Raw genomic sequence first — 20,340 nt, 5'->3', positions numbered from 1 at the left:
CTCCGTGTTCCTTTTTAATTTGTTCGTGTTCAGCATAAAAGGGACAATCAATGGATGGTGGAAGCACCTAACAGTACCTCACGATTGAAATTAAACAAAAGAAAATAATATTGGTGGAGTTACCCATTAGAGGTGGGTTTTGAGGAATTTAACAAAATGTGTTTTCTTTGTTTATTATAATTGATACAGCAGATAGAGCAATTGGATGTGAGAGATAACGTTAATTGGGAAGTGCTAATCTGAAATCAGATAAGGAAGATGGATTCTGATTCTGACTTATAAAGAGATTATTCCCCAACCCAACTCCACTGCATAAGATGGTCCGTCCTTCTGTACGTTTCTTTTTTTCTTTTTTATGGGCTAAGTTATTCCTTCTGTCTGAAGCCATGTGAATGAATGCAAGGAATAACATTCTTATAATGTTTTAGGTGGAGATGCCCTAAACTTTGTTTGAAATTCTGCAAAAAATAGAAACTAGTCACTACCACCAATATCTGTCATGGTTGATTCTCTTCTCTCCTTTTAGTTTCAAAAATTCTTTCTTAAGACATTTTCACGCTACTTAGCAATGAATTTCTCATTTAAAATCTATTAATTTTAAAAATAATCTTCAAAAACAAAAAAACAGAAACAAAAGATAAAAGTTTTGTTATCGTTTTGTTTTCGCCTTGTTTAACTTCTCCCTCGGTTTCACACTCTATATGTGGCTTGCACCATCCTTCACCTACTGTTTGATAAGCTTGTTCAATTGATTTTAAAAACTAAAGATTTTTTTTTTTTTTAAAAAAAAAGAAAAAAAGATAGCCTCATTTATTTAAGGGGAGAGAATTGTTAAAACATGGGAATAAACCCTCTAGCGGCATGATCCATTCTTCCATGGCTATGATCCATTCTTCCATGGCTGTTTATAAAAATGGTAAATGTAGCTAATAATATTCCTGTAGCAATTTCTGAATTTTTCTTTTCTTCCTCGTTCTTGAAAAGAATTTTGGTGGTCGTCATACAGCACTAAAGCTTGTCGGTTTGGAGATAAGTTTGCCCACAATACTTATCGTTTTTTTGTTGCGCGACCTGGAGATAGAGATTCCAAGGAATAAAGTGATAATTTCAAAAATTCGATGTGTATCCCACTTTAAAGATTTTCGAAACCGCAAGTCTATTCGAACAGCACCATCTACATTCTATGTACAATGATGCATTCCGAATATGGTGCCTGCCAGTTTTCCTTTATTAGCTGTCGACAGAGTTTCTATTTTTGAAGGCAAAAATCCTCACAAAAACTAATAAATCTGTCCAAATAAAATGCATCAACTTTGAGTGCCTAACACCAACTGGAAAATAGCAACCAATTAGAAATTAAATATCAAAATCAAGTTTTGGCATTACAACATGCAGTGCCAACAACACAACCGTCCAAACCCCGAGTGTAGCAGTATTGCATTCTGCTACTTATTTCATAATGAAGAATTTATTCTAATTCCAATTTTAAACGATTAGCAAATGGTGTTTGGCATGTAAAAAAGATGGAACTTGTATGAAACCAACTTTTACATATATTGAATTATGATAAACAAGAAAAAATAAATGACAACAGTTTGAAAAGATGAACCTAGCTCTGTCGTAGTAATTATACAGGACATCAGAGTAGGCATTGAAGGAATAACAAGGCCACAAGGGGCCAAGATACAAATGCTAACTGACAACAGTACAGAAAAATGAACCATCCTGTGAGGTAACAATTTTGAAGTTACTTTTTCTAATATTTAACATCTCTACCAAGAATTTTTACAGATGAATCTAGACTATGCGGGAGCCTTTTGATGATACGTCTGCTGAAGCGCTTGTGGTAAGTTTAATACAATCTCTGCGTATGCTGGAATGGAAGCAATGTATAAAAAGGTCAGTATAGAGAGGACTGTCAGTAGAGAGCAGTGAAGAAATACTCATCACAATTATAAGAACACGGAAGCAGGCTTGTAAAATAAACTTGGGGGAAGCTCCCATAAAAATAAAAGCACTTGCAATGAAAAAATTTGAGAACTCGAACTCATTCGTGTGATAGCTTCACCTAGCTGCACACATCCGACAAGGACATGAACAACTGATGAAAAAAAGCCAAAAATAAATATGTTCTAACAAATTAACTGCCTATTGTGTGTCCAACAACTACATGGTACAAAATCATGAAATAAAGTTTTCAACATAAAAGAATTTATTTTTAACTTATTATCATGTGCTCATACGGAACAGAAAGCTGATTTAAGAAAAGAAATAAAGTTAATGCACCTTCTGGTAAACTCATGGTTCGTAAGGCATCTTCTGCGTAGGTTAACCGAATTGGAGTAGAATGACTTCCAGAAAGTCCATCTTCCTTCCTGTTCAAAGTTGCTGTAGTATTTTTATTGAACATTGGCCAGGCTAGAACTGATATTCGAGTTGGGAGCACCGAAATTAGATCAGCATATCGAAGGCTGACTGTCACCTTGCTGAAACAAAAAAGAAAATTGATTGAGCACAGAATATCTTTTAACCTTTTGTTAGCTTTTCTCTTCGAATGTATATCCAATTTCATTGCAGGAAATTTTAATCATAAACCTGACATAGAAAGAAATGTTAATAATTTTTAAATAAAACAAATGAACTGTCTTAACTAAGGTGCCAACAAATCAAAATTGTAAAAACTACAAATGTTCCTTTCATAAGATCCATTTCTCCCATCACCCCAGTTACATGACCAAAATTTTTGGCATAAGAAAGTTGATAGAAGGAAAATATAGACGGAGACAGATATATATATATATATATATATATATATATATATATATATATATATATATATATAAACCAAGAATAATATATATTAACAAAGAAACTAGTAACATTTTACTTTTAGCGTCACATCACACCTTAGAATGTCCAGGAAACAAAATAAAAGCACATCACTACCCCAGTATCACTTGCTTCATCAAATTTACCTCAACTGACATTTTACTACATTATTCAAGCATAATAACCTCCAGATTTACAATTGATTGAATTGGAAGGGAAGAAAAATTTTAAGTGCTACCAAAACTTTGAAGAAAAATGGTTCCAAACAAACAATATTAATACAAGATACTGACCAATCAGAATCATCCAATACAAGTTCGATCATATGGTAGGGAAGGCTATGATACAGCTCTCTAATTTGATTTCCATAAAGTTCCTTTATAAGTCTGACCTGCATGATATTCACAAGAGACAAACAAAGATGCGTGTTTTTTGTATCAGAATAACTTAGACATAGAAAAAATCACAAGCAGAGGTTCTTTATCATTGCAAAGATTTCTCAAATTTCAAATAATGATTGATAGATTTTTTCTTTTCGCGCATACTTAGTAAATATTCATGTTTTAATCTTAATAGTAGAAATAGTAAATAAAACTAATAGAGAAAATAAAATTAAGCCTTCTATTTAGAACACAATTTGTTTTCATGTACTATCAATGTAGAGATTTTGTACATTGTCAGCCAATTAAAAATAGCCTAAATATGACTTTTAAATTAATTATTACAAAAGTCACCAACAATGTCACTGTACATGACAAACCACTAATGAATGACTGAGTAAAGCATTCTAATTAAATTCTTCAAACATTCTGGGACAGATGTCAAAGTTTTATGCTAACCCAACGTTTAACACTAATGCAGACATTATTCAATCATAGTCCTCACACACAAGGGACAAAAGACACTGGAAATTTTGTACATTTCCAACTTCATGCGATTCGGACAATTTGAACTGTAAACCTTTGCACATAAATAAAAACAAATTCATGTGGATAGTGAAGACAAAATATTGGTATTCCAAAAATAAACGAATCAGACTCTCATAATGATTACATACATGAACAATCTACCTGTTCCCGTCTATCCACAAAAGCCTGCAATAGATCTCCAACATGATCTATGAATTTCTGAAAGCAAATCAATAAAACAATGGTTATTAGAAAATGAAAATTGAAATACAGTGTAAAGGCAATATATATAAATGCCTTTACCATTGCATTGGATGAAAGGAGATCATTTTCTATTTCACGTATTGGCAGGAAAAATGGAACGGTGTGTTCAAGGACAGTCATTTTTTCAAGAAATGACTTACTCTCCAGCACACAATGGTAAAATTCACAAGGTTCACCTGGCAATAAATGAACAAGCTATATCACTTATCATCACCTAATGGCAAAGAAAAAGACAAAACGGGAGGAAAGGGCAAATATAAAAGGTCCAGCCTCTATCTTGTTATTTATGTAATCTTGTGAGCCAAATAATATGGTAGTGCTTGAGAAAAGTTATTCAAGAGAAATTTGATCGCCAATTACCAGCATACGATGTTTCATACTGTACACCAATTCTTGCTCCTTCCAAACAGCAAATTACCTGCTAACAAATACACAACCAAATTCCAATATTTAAAAGATGATGATCTGATTCGAATGTTAAGACAGAATACCAACTAATCTATACGCAATCTCAAACACTCAGACAGACCAACAATTAAGATATTAATATCACAAGGAACGCCAAGATATGACAAGAAACACGAAAAAACAGAATGTAGCAAGGAAGTCAGACACTGCACATCATAAAGGCGACTAACTTGAAAACCCATGAGCACAGTACCAAGGAGGAGCCATAAATAACTTCCAATCCAATAACAAGTTAATAGAGAGACGCATAAAAATGAAAGCGATCTGCTCTGTCCACCCTCACTACATGATTGCAGAAATAAAAACTAGTAGTTTCTAAACATAGCATAAAACACACCCCCGATTCCTCTTAAGCACTTCAGTTTTCTGGTTCTCTCCCTTAGACAATTGAAATATAATTGACCCCGAACTTTTAATCTGTTACTTTGCCACTTGTGCCTTTTTTCCCCTTCTTGGGGTAATGTATAGAATCTTTGAAGTCAATGCTAAAACTTTTACAAGTATAACATCTTTTACTGAAAAACAAATCATTTGCAATGAAAGGCAGATGTAGCCATGTAATATTACCTTGTTTCCAATTTTATATGTAATTTTTTCATGAGGACATGACAATATGTCAGCATCCCCATGCATTGCCTTTCTGTCTGACTCCATATGCACCTGATAGTGCGCAAACAACGAAAGTGAAACTGAAAAGAATTCATAATTACAGAGACCACCAAGGTCAAATATAAGAAAAAAGTGAAATAAAGAAGGTAGCAAACAATAATTAATACCCGCTCTCTTATTGTAGCTAGTAGACCATCATTCCACGCATCCCCATCTAAACATATCTCTACAAGAAAAAATGGTGTTAACAAAGAATTTTCTGGACATCTATATAGAAATGAATGAACAAAAGACGTTGGTCAGTATTTCAGATGTCAAAGAGTATATATTGCCAACTGAACCAAGATTAACGTCTTAATAATCTTCCCTATTTAAAATGCTTTAAGTTATAGAACGTTTATTCTGATCAGTTCCCTTTTCTTATTCAAGGTATAAGATCTTTTATTTCATTAGGATCCAATTCAATTCTTACTGGTATAAAATATATAGTGAATATTTTGATATTTTAACAGTAATATTTCAAACAATAGATAGGTAAACACCAAGATCAACTAATGTTTATGCAGGGTTGAGCCAAAGGCACAGAAAAATCTTATTGCAATTTATATTCAATGTTTTAAAGGTTACCCTGTTTCAACCCAATCCAGTCAGTGCTGTCTCCTCTGGCACACAGGCTTGTCATACACATAAGATAATATAAACAACTACATTTCCATATATGATAACGGAAAAATATCAATCTGATCCTCCAAAGAAAGTTGACATTAACTTAGCTCCTCAATCAAGAAAACCAATATTAAAGTCGACCTTTTGTGTGCAGACTGTGAGATAACTGTTGATGGAGCTTCTGGTTTAAAGACTAAATTGAAGCAACAAATCACAATCTGATTAAGGGGTTAGATTGGTGCTACTTTCCATAACAGATGGACTTAATTAATATCAAATTTATGTGGAGGGCCAAACGATACCCTTTCTATAACTGAGTGGCTAAATTAATGTCAACATTTGCACTAATTAAGTCCTAGGAAATAGAAAAAGAAACTCTTAGGATACCAGTTTACAGATGGATACATCAGAAAACAGCTTTTTTGCGCAGAAGATAATATTAAATTATTCTGACAGAAACAAAATTAAAATTTCACGGGAAAATCTTGCATATGATTAGCCTTTGCTTCTCATATATATATATATATATATATATATATATATATATATATATATATATATATATATATCTTCATTATCAATCTTACCATGATAAAAAATATTACTTTTTAACCATAGGGATTTGAAAATATTGAATGGATGCATCATATGAAAAAGCAAAAAATTTGGAATGTTTATAATAAATGAACAAAAAACAGTAAATTGAAAATGAAAAAAAGGAACCATTGACAAAAAGGTCAAATATCATAACAGCTACACTAGAGTGCAACAAAGGAAATAAATGACAAAAAAAATTGAGACCAGGCAGATCCATATACTATCTACAGCTAATTTATTAAAGAATCTCCAAAGAACAAAGTCAAAGCTACCTTCAGTTTGAGAAGCTCGTGCAGCTTCAAACTCTTTCTGTAGACGTTCAAATATTATCTTGTCCGAATCCCTGTGAACCCAATATTAAAAAGATTATGTTACCACAGCATACAACAACTAATGGATGCCATGAAACAACAGTATTAAAAGTATCATAGAATGCATCAAGACATTCACTGAGGAAGAGACCTAAACATCTTCTAGTGGCCAAAATGCACCTTGATTGCATGAACAGCATTTTCAAAGCATGTTAGACATTACACATAAAACATCTATAAAGAAAAATGAAAAATAGAAGAGTCCTTCTTACTAATAATCTGGAATGTTCACACATGCTTTGATGTCAACATCTCATTGCAACATAAGGTCTGACTTTGCATCAGTCACGGTTATCAAACCCATATAGCATTTATCAATCAGCCCAAAAAACTTTAATAAAAGACAGTGAGACGACCACTACAGATTATAGGTTTGAGATATAAAAAGTCATTGCATTATACATATATAAATGCCAAAAAATTTAAAAATACTAGGACAATTAATAAAATGGTTTGACAGAATTTTGAATATCCACCCTAGTTATCTAAATTCTTCCCAATTTCCCTCTTATCAACCACAAACTTAATTTATGCATGTTCACGTAAAAAGACCAAGAACTTCAATGGTTTCCTCATTGAATACACCAAGTATATTTCTAATTCTATCCCACCCACTGGTATACAAGTAACCAATAAAGTAAAAAATGGCACAGTATACAAGTTAAGCATCAGCAAGATAATACTATGCACATTAATTTGCAGTTCAAGTATCTGCACATTGATGACTTTCCAATGAAAAATTGTACTACAGAAAAAAGCAATCAGCATCTTCAACAGTGATTTACCTGGCAAGACGTTCTGTCAAATCTCCATGTCTTTTAAGCAAACTTCCAACTGTCATTGAAAGAATAGAATAACTGATATGTAATGTAGAAAATAGAAATAAAGCCAGTGAGATAATAGACTTACATCTAGTTCGGGTAATCTCCAATCGATTATCATCATCTTGCATAAAATTCTGACAAAAAGGATAATTCAGCTTTAGTTTCAGCAAAGAAAAAGTACTAGCAATGCATAGAAACAGAGAAGCTCTACCCTAAAGATAGAACAGCAACCAACATAGTTCATACTGCTTTGCATGATCAAATGAAAAAAATTGACGTCAATAGGCATTTTATCAAGGAAAAGCTTGAGGTTTGATTTGTATTCCGTATATATGTACCTCCACTAAGTCAACTTGCAAATACTCTTACCAAGAGATTGTGCAATTCAGATTTTGAAAGAATTATGTGCAAGTAGAGAATAGGAACATCTATTCTCCAAGGGAAGCGATGGCAATAGTAGCAACTAACGAGTATTACTATTCCAAATCAAGGAAACCAATAGCACTCATAACAGCTGCTGTCGCAGCAAAGCAGTGCAGAGTGGCACTGTATAGCAATGATGACTTATTGCATCACAATTTAGAGTTGCTGTCGTGACAACTGATATTGCAGCAGTGTAATCACACCCTCATTTAACTCTTTCCAATAACTTTCATGCCTTATTTCAAGGAGGGGATGAACTCTCAGTTATTTTGTTTAACTTGATTTGCTCTATCAAATAATCATTTACCCTCAAGTTCAATCATCTTAGCTTCATAGTTATCAAACCTGAATTGCAGTCCCGTACCAACTAGATCCCAGTGTTGGTGGATAGCAACAAACAAGTAGGATGAACACTATTTTAAGTATTATAATTATAGAACAATAAAATTATACTAAATATAAATATTCAGACCAAAAATGAAGAAATTCACGCTAAATAATAGTTTACTCACATATATTAAGAGCATAGTAGTTGTTGAAATTTCTCATCAATTAGAAATATAGTTAATGTATTCCTGATAAGGATTGAATAATGCTCCCCTTAAAGACATGGTTTTGTGGATTCAGTTAAGACCAAATCATAAAATAGTATAGAAGTCCATCCCATATAGATTGGTTATTAGGCTACCATTGTATGTGTGAACCCTAAATGTCAATTCTTCGTCTTCGTTAAACGTTGTTATTATTGGGTCACATTTGTCCATGTTCCAGATGTATAGTCTTGGCATGAAGGTTGGAATTGAGATCATCAATCAACCAAAAAATGGCCATAGTAATCCTTTTAAGGCTTAGACAGTCCTCACGTTACAAACCTACCATCAGAGTATGCTAGACTGTAAATAACAAGATCCATTATTGGATCACCAATATTTGCGACACTCTGGATGTTTAGTCTTGGGTGGGTGTGATGGGGTTGAGATCTCACACCAACTAGAAATATGGCTAATATAGTCCTTACAAAGCTTGGGCGATCCTACAGACCAATTAGGCGTTGAGTTAGGCCTTAAGCCCAAATTCTAAGAGTAATAAGTAAAAAAAAAATGATTAATTTTAAAATGAATATAAAGAAAAAATAACAAATTAGCATAATATGAACTAAGAAGTCTGAAGGAATAAGAAAGAAAAGAACAAAAACACGTCCTGTAAAGTGCAAGTGGACAAATTAGCATAATGTGAATAAGAAGTCTGAAGGAATAAGAAAGAAAAGAACAAAAAAATGTCCTGTAAAGTGCAAGTGGACAAAAAAGTAATTTTTTTGGGAATGGCTAATGAAGAAGGGATTCAAGTTCGGTTACATTTCTAAAGCAAAAATGCATAAGAATAAGGGGGAGAAATCACAATATTAACACTCACATACAATATTATTTACAGGGGTAAAAATAGGATATAGAAACCTATAATGTGGTACAACTGCTATGTTGCAAAAAAAAAAAAACTATTGCTAAAGCCTTCACCACTACTAAAAACCAATTCATTATTTAAATCCCATGGCATCACAAGGCTGCTCTCAGCCTCTCCTTCATTACTCCACTGTAGCACCACAATAGTGCACTATTAGCTAATGTGATTAGCTACAGGTCAGAGATCACCAAAACTATTAGAAAACCAATCCCACCAGTGGCCAGTCATTTACTAGAGGGATGAAACTTCTAGACCTACCATATCCATTTGGCATTTTCACTCTAAAAAAGAAAAACGAAAGGGAAAGAATCATTTTGGCCTTGCATCTGTGTGTTCTTTCCCTTATCCATGCTCAAGAAGTCAACAATCAGATAGTATAAAAAAAGATGCCAGTGGAAAGAAATCCAAAAAGAAAATTAACAAAATACTTCTTCAAATGTTCATCCAAATTAAAACTTAATCTCATGAAAGTGAGAATCATTACCACTTCCCCAATTATTGCAAACGGCCGTCCAGGATATTGTTCAAACTGCGGCATTATTCAATAATAATTAGTTCATAAAGAAAAGAAAAAATAAATTATCAATCATGAACCAGCAAAAAAAAAAAAAATCAACTCTAGCATCAAACAGTGTAAAACAAGGTCACGATTACAATTTACAAGTAATCATGAACCAGCAAAAAAAAAATCAACTCAATAGCATCAAACCGCGTAAAACAATGTCACAATTACAATTTACAAGTAACTAGTCAGTAATTACACTTGAACAACCCACCCCGGGTAAATTCTCAATGATCGTTAACCCGAAACTTTACCCTTGTAAAATTAAATCATTTTAATACGTCAGAAAACCACTTTATATCAATAACCTCACGATTTCGTTAGGGAAGGAAATCATGCACCTATCAAGATAGCCTATACGAAGTAAGATGAACCAAACAAGCATATCGTTCCAGAACGTTCTACAATGAGGTATAGTCCTATGTACAATTGGGATTAATAGTGAAATTCAGATAAAAAAAACACTAAACTAGGTTTTATAGTCACTCGGTTATATTACAGTTTGCAGGTATGCGCAAGCAATACCTGGAAGTTGGAACACAGTTTCGTAACTAGAGAGAAAGAGAGAGACCTTGCGAGAAGATGAATCGGCGGAGAAAGGATATTTTCTGGGCCTCTTCCGCAGAGATTCTTCCACATCGCTCTCCATTTCAATCACAAACGATGCCTTCTTTCACTGTGCGAACTGGTACCAGGCACACTATAAGTGTGAGTGCCGACCCAAAAACAAAAAAATAAAATACCGATATGAGTTTCTTCGGTGGGCTCGGCCTACTAGCAAGTGGGTCATGCTAAATGTAGCCCATAAACAAAGAAGCTAGGGCCATTTCTTTCTGTACCTCCTAGTTTTCATGTGAATTTCTATAATTAAAAGAATAAATTGTTTCTTTATCTTGGTGTCACTGACATTGTCAAAATGGGTTGGAATCTGCGAGCCAACCTGACTCACCATGGATTCGGGTTGGGTTGAAATTTTTTTACAAATTTTAACTCGTAGATAAAAGGGTTACATGAGTATTTTTATTAAGTTGGGCTTTACATTTAGGTCATGTTAGATTTTTTTTAGCCAACACATAAATAATATGTATTTTTTGTTGATTTTGGTTTGTATTTGGATTGTATTAAAATTTATTTAGATTTTAATTAGAATTATAATTTAGTTTTGACTGAAAAATAAATAAAAAATTGTATTTTTTTTAATTAAGTGAATTCGTGAGCCAACCCGTTTAACCCGCTAACCCGTGGTGAGCTGGACCGAGTTCGAATTTTTTTGACTCACTAAAAGTGAGTCGGGTTGGATTGACTCACTAAATCATCAACCCTTGGTGGATCGGGCCGGATTATCCGTTTTGACAGCTCTACTTCCATCATTATCTATGTGTTATCTATCAATTGTGTTATGAATGTAAAGGAAGAAAGTTTTGTGAAATTTAAAAAAGAAAAACATTAAAAAGGTTGTTTGTTATGCAATTCAAAATAAAAAAAAAAATGATTTTTCAGATTAAACGGTTTAAAATATATTATTTGATTATATAATTTAAAATATTTTATAAAAAAGTTTCTTATGAAATGTATAACTTAAATTATTTCTTATATATAAAATGACTTTCCAATTATACATCCAAAAATTAAAAATAAAAACTTTAAATTGAATAATTTGAAAATAAAAAATAATTTTTAAATTGTATAATTAAAAAATTATATAAAAAATCATTTTCAGATTATGCCATTTGAAAACTTTTTTAATATTAAAAAATTCAAATCATATAATCCAAAATCATTTTATAGGCATGGTGAAAATTTTCGCATTGACAAAAGATGGAAGAAAAATATGAAAATGTCAGAAAATAAAAACTCCCGTAAATTAATTGCTCGTGAAAAAAAAAATTGCTGCTACTTGCTTCTATATATATCATCTTTGACAATAAATAAGATAATTTTAAATTATATCAGACGGTAATGAGTTAAGTTTGTCTATAACTTTCTTATTAATCTATAAAAAAGATACTTTTACTCAGATTTTTCTGAACAAGATTATTTAGAAAGATAGTGTTATAATAATTCACTTTGACCAAAATCAAATTAATAATTTTTTAAATTATAAACTTGATAAGATGATAATAAGATATTCTGGAACTTTTTAAACTTAGTGCCTCCAAAAAATCAAGAGTTGCGTTGTTTTTATGTAATTTGAGAGGTGATAAGAAATTTTAATTCTCTTAAAATGTTGTTTCTTAATTTAAGGGTGGCAAATGGGTTGAATAAGTACCTCTTGGTGGCCATGATAGTTTTTCGAAAGCCTTTTACTTATACTTGTTGTACTAGAAGTTGTGTGGATGAAAACTACTTGTACTATAGAGGAAAAATTATTATTTTTAATAATTGTATGAGTTATTACATTGAGAACAAAACACATATTTTCATCGATGTTCAATGCTTATATTTATTCAAAGAAAATATATATCAATATAAGAAATATAAAAGCACATTGTGTAGAAAAAAAAAATAGAATATTAAATTTTTATGAGAAAAACTTAATCTCGTATTTATAGTTTTATTTGCTGATAAGAAAAATCATGAAGAACATGAAACATCATTTTAAAAACCATTATCATTTTAAAGAACATAATAAAAAAATTACTTTTAGCATTTTTTTAACTAATGAGATTATTGATACTCCCACTCAATTTAGTGAAGAATTAAAAAATATTATTGTGAATATATCTATATGTTCATGGACTTATGATCATTGGTCTTCGTAAGTAAAATGACATGAAATACATTTGAAATGTTAAATAAATTTAACAAAAAATTGTTAAAATAATTAAATTCACATATTTCTAAAATTTGGAAGCTAAATTGACTCAAAATTTTGAAAAGATACTAATTCTAATTTTCACTAAAAATGAAGGAAGCGAAAACACATCTAACTCTATTAATAGATATCAATAACATTAATAGTATAAAGTCAACTAATAATAATTCATTATAGTTATGACATTTTGTAAATAATAGTAGTACTATTATGTTTGGTTAGAACCATGTATTAAAATATCGTAGAACACATTAGATATGTCAAACAACATGGATGCAAAAGTTTTTCATAAAAGTATCACATTACAACAAATCATTTTCTTTACATTTATTAAATTTATTTGTAGCAAATTAAAAAAATATATTAAGCAAAAGAATAATAGTGAGTTCAACAAGCAAGAACTTTTGTCACTAAAGTTATGTTGGAAAGTTGAACCGGACACTAAAAGTACATACATTTGGTTTCTTTCCCGTTAAGTAGTCTTTTGTCTTCCATTGTCAATGAAGCTCCAAATCACAAGCTTTCCTTCTCTTCAAATATCGCATTACACTAATTGGCACAAAATACGAGTACTCATTCTCCTTCTTAATTACAATCACAACATGTGCGGCAATGTCTATATCATGGAGAAAACACACAATATTAGAGTGTTGCTTGTGTTTTCCCACCAAACTCCTTACAACAAATATACTAATTAAGTGAGTATAAAGTGAATAGAATCCATTTCTTTCCCAATTCATTTTGTATAAAAAAAATCATTTATGAAAGAATGAGAACTATGACTACACATATACATTATTGGAATATTTTCCAAAAGTTAATAAGCTCAAGGTGAAAATTAAAAAGTTGTAAAAGTAACAATTGATTGAGTATAAATATAAATAATGTCTAGTTTTTTAATTGAGTATACACACGTACGTATAAGACATACATTTATTTTAAAACTCATCTTATTGTTATTAGTAATATGTGTACATGCTTTCAATTATTGAAGCACTTCGCTAATTAGATAACAAAACAATATTATATGAATAATTTGATTTGTTACATTATATCTCTGGTTTTATTCAAGTGGTTTATTGACTTTCAAGAAGCATAAACCTCAATTTTTGAATAAAAATAGTTTATAGGGTACACATTTTATTATTTGGGTTAAACATGTGTATCGTTCCCAAACTATTGACTAATTTTTTCATTCCTACTTTAAGGTATGTATTAATTTTGTCATTACACTTAATAAAAAAACATCATTGGTGACAAATGACGTTGAACTCTTTTCAACGTGACAAATCAAACGTCTGTGTGATGTATAATTGGATATTTTTTCTTACAAGTAATCAAACATTGTTGGATTGAGTGTCTTTTTCTCTATTTTACAACTCTTTATATAGCGAAGGTGACAAACCTGACACCGAAGCCAATGGCTATAGAGCTGACAACAAGCATGATCAACTTGATATATATGAATCAAAAGGTGGTAGACCCAATGATTTTGGAGGCAATCATGAAGGTGATGACCTTGATGGTGGCAAGCCTAAAGTTTGATATAAAGGTGGAATTAATGGTGATAAGTTTGGTGTTGGGGAAGTATAGGTGATAAACTTGTCAGTGGTGGACCTAAAGGTGGTGGTTATGAGGACAACCCTGAGAATAGTTACGTTGGTAAGGTTGTTGAGGTTACATAATGAGCCTAGTGATGGATACAATAAAGGACCTCAAGATCTTCCTTCTACTTCCAAACTTGGCTCCATAAGATGGTGAGGTTGATGATTCAATGGTTGGAGTAAGTGCCTTTGTATCCCTCACACACGACTAACAATTCTCTCAGGCCAATATTCCTGATTGAAAACTTAAAATGGCGTTGTTTATTATTATTATGTTGTAGAGAGATAGTTGCAATGATAGAGATGGAAACACTTTAACGTTGTTTGTTATCAAAGATGTTTTAAATTGTTTTATAAAGTATGAGGATGAAACTGGTACGTACTTTAAAGGTACAACATAAGTTAGTAATTTGAGAGGACTTTGGTGTAATATAAGAAAGATAAATATTTGATTTCCTATGTAATATAAAACTTAAGGTTAATTATACTTTTAATACCTCAACTTATGTACATAATAGACCTTGGCTTTAGTGGTCCTCGAGAGCCTACTTGGTTTAAGTTGGACTTAAATTAACTCAGTTTGATTTGATTTTGACTCAAACTAATTCAGTTTAAGTTTGTATCAATTTAACTTGATGCTATCTTTCTTGAATTTGATCAAATCTAACATTTTATAATTTGAAAACAATTTCGTTTATCAAAAAGTTTATAAATACATTATGAAATTTTTTTGAGAAACTTTGATAAAAAAACATATAAATAAAGATTAACTATAAAAGATATTAATATTATATTTTTTATTTTTTAACAATTATTTAATATTTAAGTAATTTTTTAAATTTGATAATAGTTGAAATACTTTATTTAAATAAAACAATTCACTAGATTTAAATCGTTATATTCAAACAAAACATTAAAAAAAATCAATTCAAATATAATGTATTTAAATGTTTTCAAAATAAAAAATTGTAAAATTTTCTATCAAAATACAAAATTAGTTATTTTTTTAAATACATTCTTCCATTCAAAACTATTTATTTATTTGAAAATGCATTTTATTTATTATTCTTATAATTCATTTTTTTCTTTGGCTCACTTCCACTTACTCTTGTTTTAACTTAGCTCTATCTGCTAAAGATATTTAATTCTTATCGTAATAATTAATCATATAAAACAGTAATTTATTTGATGCAATGTTTTTTTTTTATCAGCTTATTCGATGCAATGTAAACAAAATTATAAACACACACTCCCCTTAATAAATAACCATATAAAGAAAAGGAACTAGAATAACAAATAATAATTTTAGACCATGTTATTATGCAGGTATAAAAATATAGTTTTAATTAACAAAATATAAATAAATACAACATATATATTTTTAAAATAAAGAGGAAAAGACCCAGTTTTAAGAATGACCAGTGCGAAAGAGAGAGAAGAGAAGAAACATAGTATTAGCAGATCGAGTTAGAAAGAGAAAAACAAAACTCAATATAAAATCACCAACAATTAGAAATAAAAGATAAATAAATTGGAGAAAAAAAAAGAAAAAAAAAAGGAAGAGAGAGAGGCAAAGGCAAAGCTTGGAAGATTGAAACCCAGTGAGTGAGGTTCGAGATTTGTGAGCAATTCGTGAACTTTGCGAAGGTCAGAGTTCAATCAATGTATAACTACTTTGTTTTTCCCTAAAACACTAAGTATTTCTTCTTCTTCTTCTTCTTCATTGTGCTTCCTTCCATTGCAATTTGAATTTTTTCGTTTCTTTGGTTTCGCTTCCTATTTTTTTTGGGGGCACCTCAGTTTTGATCTCTTCCCATCTACTTCGAATTTCGAAATTCGAAGTTCGAAGGCACAGAATTCGGCGAAACAATGGGGGTTTAAATTGGTGCAGTGGTGTAATGTTCGCTTCGCGTTGTTCGACACGACAATGGTGTTTTGGACCCGGGTTTGGTGATTCAAACTTAGGGTTTTGATATGCCATTAAATTCAATGGATTTGAGTTTGATTTGCGGGTTTTCGTGCTCGGAGTCGGGGAGTTTTGTTGCTGTTTGATCTCTAGGGTTTGGGTTGGAGGAAGATGGGATTTGGCTTTGCATTGCATGTTCTGTTCGTTTGCTGAATTTGGGTTTTTTCGGGGCGTAAGGGTAACCCTATTTTTGTGCAGAATTGCAAGTTTTACTGTGGGTTACTCTGCCATTAGTATCACTCACACATCTGGTGTTGATATATGTACGAATTGTAATTATCTGATTTGGGAATTAGAATAAGCTTGATATGGGGGAGGGGAAGTTTAGTGTTATTTGGAAACGAAAAGAGCTGCAATTTGGTTCAAATTGAGGCTTCTGCAGGTTTTTTTTTTTTTATTATTATTATTTGTTGGGTGTTTTTGTGAATCTGTTGGTGAGAAATGCAACCCCAGCAGAGCTCAAGAATTGATTTGGGTGAATTGAAAGCACAGATTGTAAAGAAGCTTGGAGCGGATAAGTCAAAGCGGTACTTTTATTGCTTGAACAGGTTTTTGAGTCAGAAACTGAGCAAGACTGAGTTTGACAAGTTTTGTTTCCGAGTGCTTGGGAGGGAAAATCTTCCACTGCACAACCATTTTATAAAGTCAATATTGAAGAATGCCTGCCAAGCCAAGATCCCACCGTCAATTCATCCGTCAGGTCCCCAGAAGTTTGGAGAACATGCTTCAGACATATCTCCTGGTAGAGAAGATGGGCACGAACAGAGTGTTGGCAGCTTCCACAATCAGAATCAAAAAGCTCCCGTTTGGTCAAATGGGATTTTGCCGGTATCCCCTAAGGTTAGGCCTGGCATACGTGAGCGGAAGCTGAGAGATAGACCAAGCCCTCTTGGACCAAATGGGAAGGTTGATTCTGTTTCTCATCAATCCATGGGTACAGATGATTGTGGTAGTAAGGTTGATATGGAGAATGGAATTCTTACTCCTTGCGATTATCAGAGACCAATGCAGCATCTTCAAGCTGTTGCTGAGCTACCAGAGTATGAAAGAGGAGATGCTGATCGGCGACCTGTAGAAAAGCCAAGAATACATGGGAAAGGGCCAGCTGAAATGTCAATTGTTGAAGATGGGGAAGAAGTTGATCAGTTAAATCGCTTGGGTCTTTCTAAAAGTCCCTTGATAGCACCACTTGGGATTCCTTACTGCTCAGCAAGTGTAGGAGGAGCCCGCAAAGCATTGCCAGTGAGTAGTGCTGGCTATTTTGATAGTTGTTGTGACAGTGGCAGGTTGTCTGATACAGAAACACTCAGGAGGCGCATGGATCAGATTGCTGCAGTACAAGGTCTTGGAGCCATTTCTATGGAATGTGCAAACATGTTGAATAATATGTTGGATGTCTACTTGAAACGGTTGATCAGGTCTTGTGTCGATTTAGTTAGAGCTAGGTCTACAAATGAGCCTAGGAAGACCCCTGCCCCCAAACAGCAGATGCAGGGTAAGGTCATCAATGGCATGTGGCCAAACAATCATTTACACGTGCAGTGTGATGGTGCAGCAGAAGCTGTGTCAGAACATAAACCAGCATGCTTAGTTTCTTTGCATGATTTTAAAGTTGCCATGGAACTAAATCCACAGCAACTCGGAGAAGATTGGCCACTGTGGTTGGAAAAAATATCCATGCAATCGTTTGAAGAATAAAACCTTCGTGAAAATGTCTTCTAGTTCTGATGGCTCAGCAATGGTTGATCAGTGGTCCTGTTCTGTGTTGGTATGAGCCGGATGGTGACAAATAGATTCTTCTAGCCCTTTCAAGATGAAATATTGATTTTGATCTTCAAAGTATCTTATCTCTGGATTCTCTGCTATTTGTAGGGCTCGAATAGGTCAAAGATTTATTTAACTGCAACCAAGGGTACCATCAAATCAAACCCAAGATTGGTTGCTCTGTTGTATGTTTTTAGCATTTATATTGGCTGTATTTGCCATTGCTAGAGATGTCGAGGCTTTTGTTTGCGTTACAGCCAATGAGAAAAGAAAGAACTAAGGAAGTTTTGCAGGGATACTGTTGTGTAGCTGGGTTCAAGGAAGTATGACTTGTATAAGAGCTGCAGGGTCGCTCTGTATGTATTTTTAAAATCTGAGGATTGATTGAAATTCAATATCAATAACACATTAACATCTATTGAAAATTTCCTGGTCATTTTAGTTTTATGGTTGAAGTCCCTATGTCCCAATTCATCAAACCCAAAGTAGTGTTTTTGTTTTATAGTCTTGTGTAGATCTGTAACTTACCCTATGTTTTTCGTGCAAATTAATTTGGTGACTGTAATTGTTATTTTCAATAAAATGTGAGATTTATAAATTTGACACATCTTTTCATCAGTGTAATGTACAATGTTTTTTCTTTTCATGAATGCCCTATCAGGTATCCTGTTCGATTGATATTTCACTATCTCTGGTTTTAGTCTGAATGAATGTAGTCATCTTTCTCCTTTTATTAGTTGACCATTTTAACCACTTTGATGAAGTTGTTAAACTTTGATCGATAAAAGTTGCTTTTACATTTGTTGGTCTTAGTGGCATATGTGATTTGATTGTAATCTAAGAACTTTTGGAACTAAAAGCAGGGTAGGCGTATGGTGCATGAAAGTTCTACAGGAAAAGCTGAAGAAAATAATAGATGTCTACATTCAATTCTCTTATATAATTGGAAGATTTCAATTCCTATATATGTTTGTGTATATGATATCATATTTTATTATACTGACAGTCGTGTTATTGAAAAGTGGTGGCATGTTAAGCAAAAGTTTTGCAGAGAATCTGGTGTGCCTGTAAGTTAGTTGTGCAAATTCAGACATATTGAAGGAGGTTACTTGCAAATGGTTTGTTGCTTGTCGGTTATGATTATGAATGCTGTGGAGGGACAAAGAAAAAAAGAGACTTTATAATCATGATCTTGCCATATCTGGATTTTCTACTATTTGTTACAACTAGATAACGATGCAATTTACACGATATATGAAAGATAATTTCATGAATTTATAAAATCAGTGAACATTCACAGCTCAGTGGAAAATAAAATTTTCAACATGTTTGAGCTGCAACATGCCAATGCAATGGTGGTTGAATTTTCAAATTCATTCAACATTTAATCATTTTTAACTGTTTATATGCTATTGTTCACTCAAATTTCTCGACATGTGCTTTTGGAAGTATTTTTTTCTCCTGTTGGAATCACACTTGGAGGAAATGCAGAAAATCACCTTGAATTTGTCACAAGGTACTGATTGTTTTATGGTTCATTTTTAGCTGAAGTTCCTTTTGATCATGCGTTGAACACACTATTGTTTGATGGTACATGGGAGAGTAATTACTTATTTTGATTGGATTTTTTTTTTTGTCTCCTTATTACCATAATTTATATCTGTGGACACCGAGCTAAGTGTTAATGCCAGTGACAGTAATCCATATCCGTAGTAAATAACAAAGGAGGACTGCTGGATGGTATGGTGCAATATGCAATCCTTATAAGGCTAAATTATTGAAACTGATTTGATTTCAGTGCTAAAGGATCATTGAAGTTTCCTTGTTCATTATTACTGCTTGAATATTTAGGAACAATTATCCTTTTCTTTCTTCTAGGTTGTGACTATCACTGATACAACGTAAAAAAATTTTCTGGACCAAAAAAATACGGGAAGATTTGTGTTTAGAATATAGTTGCAGGGTTTTATTTGCACTATTTCTTATAACTTTGAGCAACCATGTGTGATCTGATTGGTTGTTGTGTCTGCCATCTTTTCAATCTTCTACAGGTGCAAGGTAAGATTCAGGTAACTGGTAGAAGATTTGTCGAAGCCCTCAGTGCAGCATTGTAGAGACTATATTACATTGTTTTGTTTAGTAAAGAGAAAAATAGGTTGGATGGAAATAAGTTGGTGGAGTGGAAATAGATGGGGAAATAAAGGGAAAT

At 32.5% G+C, this 20,340-nt stretch overlaps 2 protein-coding genes across 8 annotated transcripts; one reads left to right on the top strand and one right to left on the bottom strand.

The window, feature by feature from the left end:
- Positions 1-1,535: 1,535 nt before the first annotated feature.
- Positions 1,536-10,734, bottom strand: LOC114164489. 6 transcript variants are annotated; one of them, XM_028049185.1, is made up of 13 exons: positions 10,554-10,734; positions 9,905-9,949; positions 7,622-7,670; positions 7,498-7,546; positions 6,614-6,684; positions 5,246-5,304; positions 5,037-5,129; positions 4,362-4,422; positions 4,041-4,177; positions 3,900-3,956; positions 3,123-3,220; positions 2,287-2,486; positions 1,536-1,873 (listed from the first exon to the last, which is right to left on the bottom strand). In XM_028049185.1, exons 1-13 carry the CDS (start codon positions 10,629-10,631, stop codon positions 1,803-1,805), a joined length of 1,068 nt encoding a protein of 355 aa, XP_027904986.1. In that variant the 5' UTR covers positions 10,632-10,734; the 3' UTR covers positions 1,536-1,802. The 6 variants fall into 6 exon arrangements, with proteins under 6 accessions (XP_027904986.1, XP_027904987.1, XP_027904984.1 ...); XM_028049186.1 differs by having other exon boundaries at positions 4,362-4,419; XM_028049183.1 differs by having other exon boundaries at positions 10,508-10,689.
- Positions 10,735-15,853: 5,119 nt separating this feature from the next.
- Positions 15,854-18,576, top strand: LOC114163959. Of its 2 annotated transcripts, none has more exons than XM_028048362.1 (2): positions 15,854-16,048; positions 16,202-18,576. In XM_028048362.1, the coding sequence occupies exon 2, from the start codon at positions 16,809-16,811 to the stop codon at positions 18,063-18,065; it is 1,257 nt and encodes a 418-aa protein (XP_027904163.1). In that variant the 5' UTR covers positions 15,854-16,048; positions 16,202-16,808; the 3' UTR covers positions 18,066-18,576. The 2 variants fall into 2 exon arrangements, with proteins under 2 accessions (XP_027904163.1, XP_027904164.1); XM_028048363.1 differs by having other exon boundaries at positions 15,854-16,065.
- Positions 18,577-20,340: the final 1,764 nt, after the last annotated feature.

Source organism: Vigna unguiculata, chromosome 9, assembly GCF_004118075.2.
Source record: "Vigna unguiculata cultivar IT97K-499-35 chromosome 9, ASM411807v1, whole genome shotgun sequence".
Classification (NCBI taxonomy): domain Eukaryota; kingdom Viridiplantae; phylum Streptophyta; class Magnoliopsida; order Fabales; family Fabaceae; genus Vigna; species Vigna unguiculata.
The sequence above is the reverse complement of the archived record's forward strand: the minus strand, read 5'-3'. Positions and strand labels throughout refer to the sequence as shown.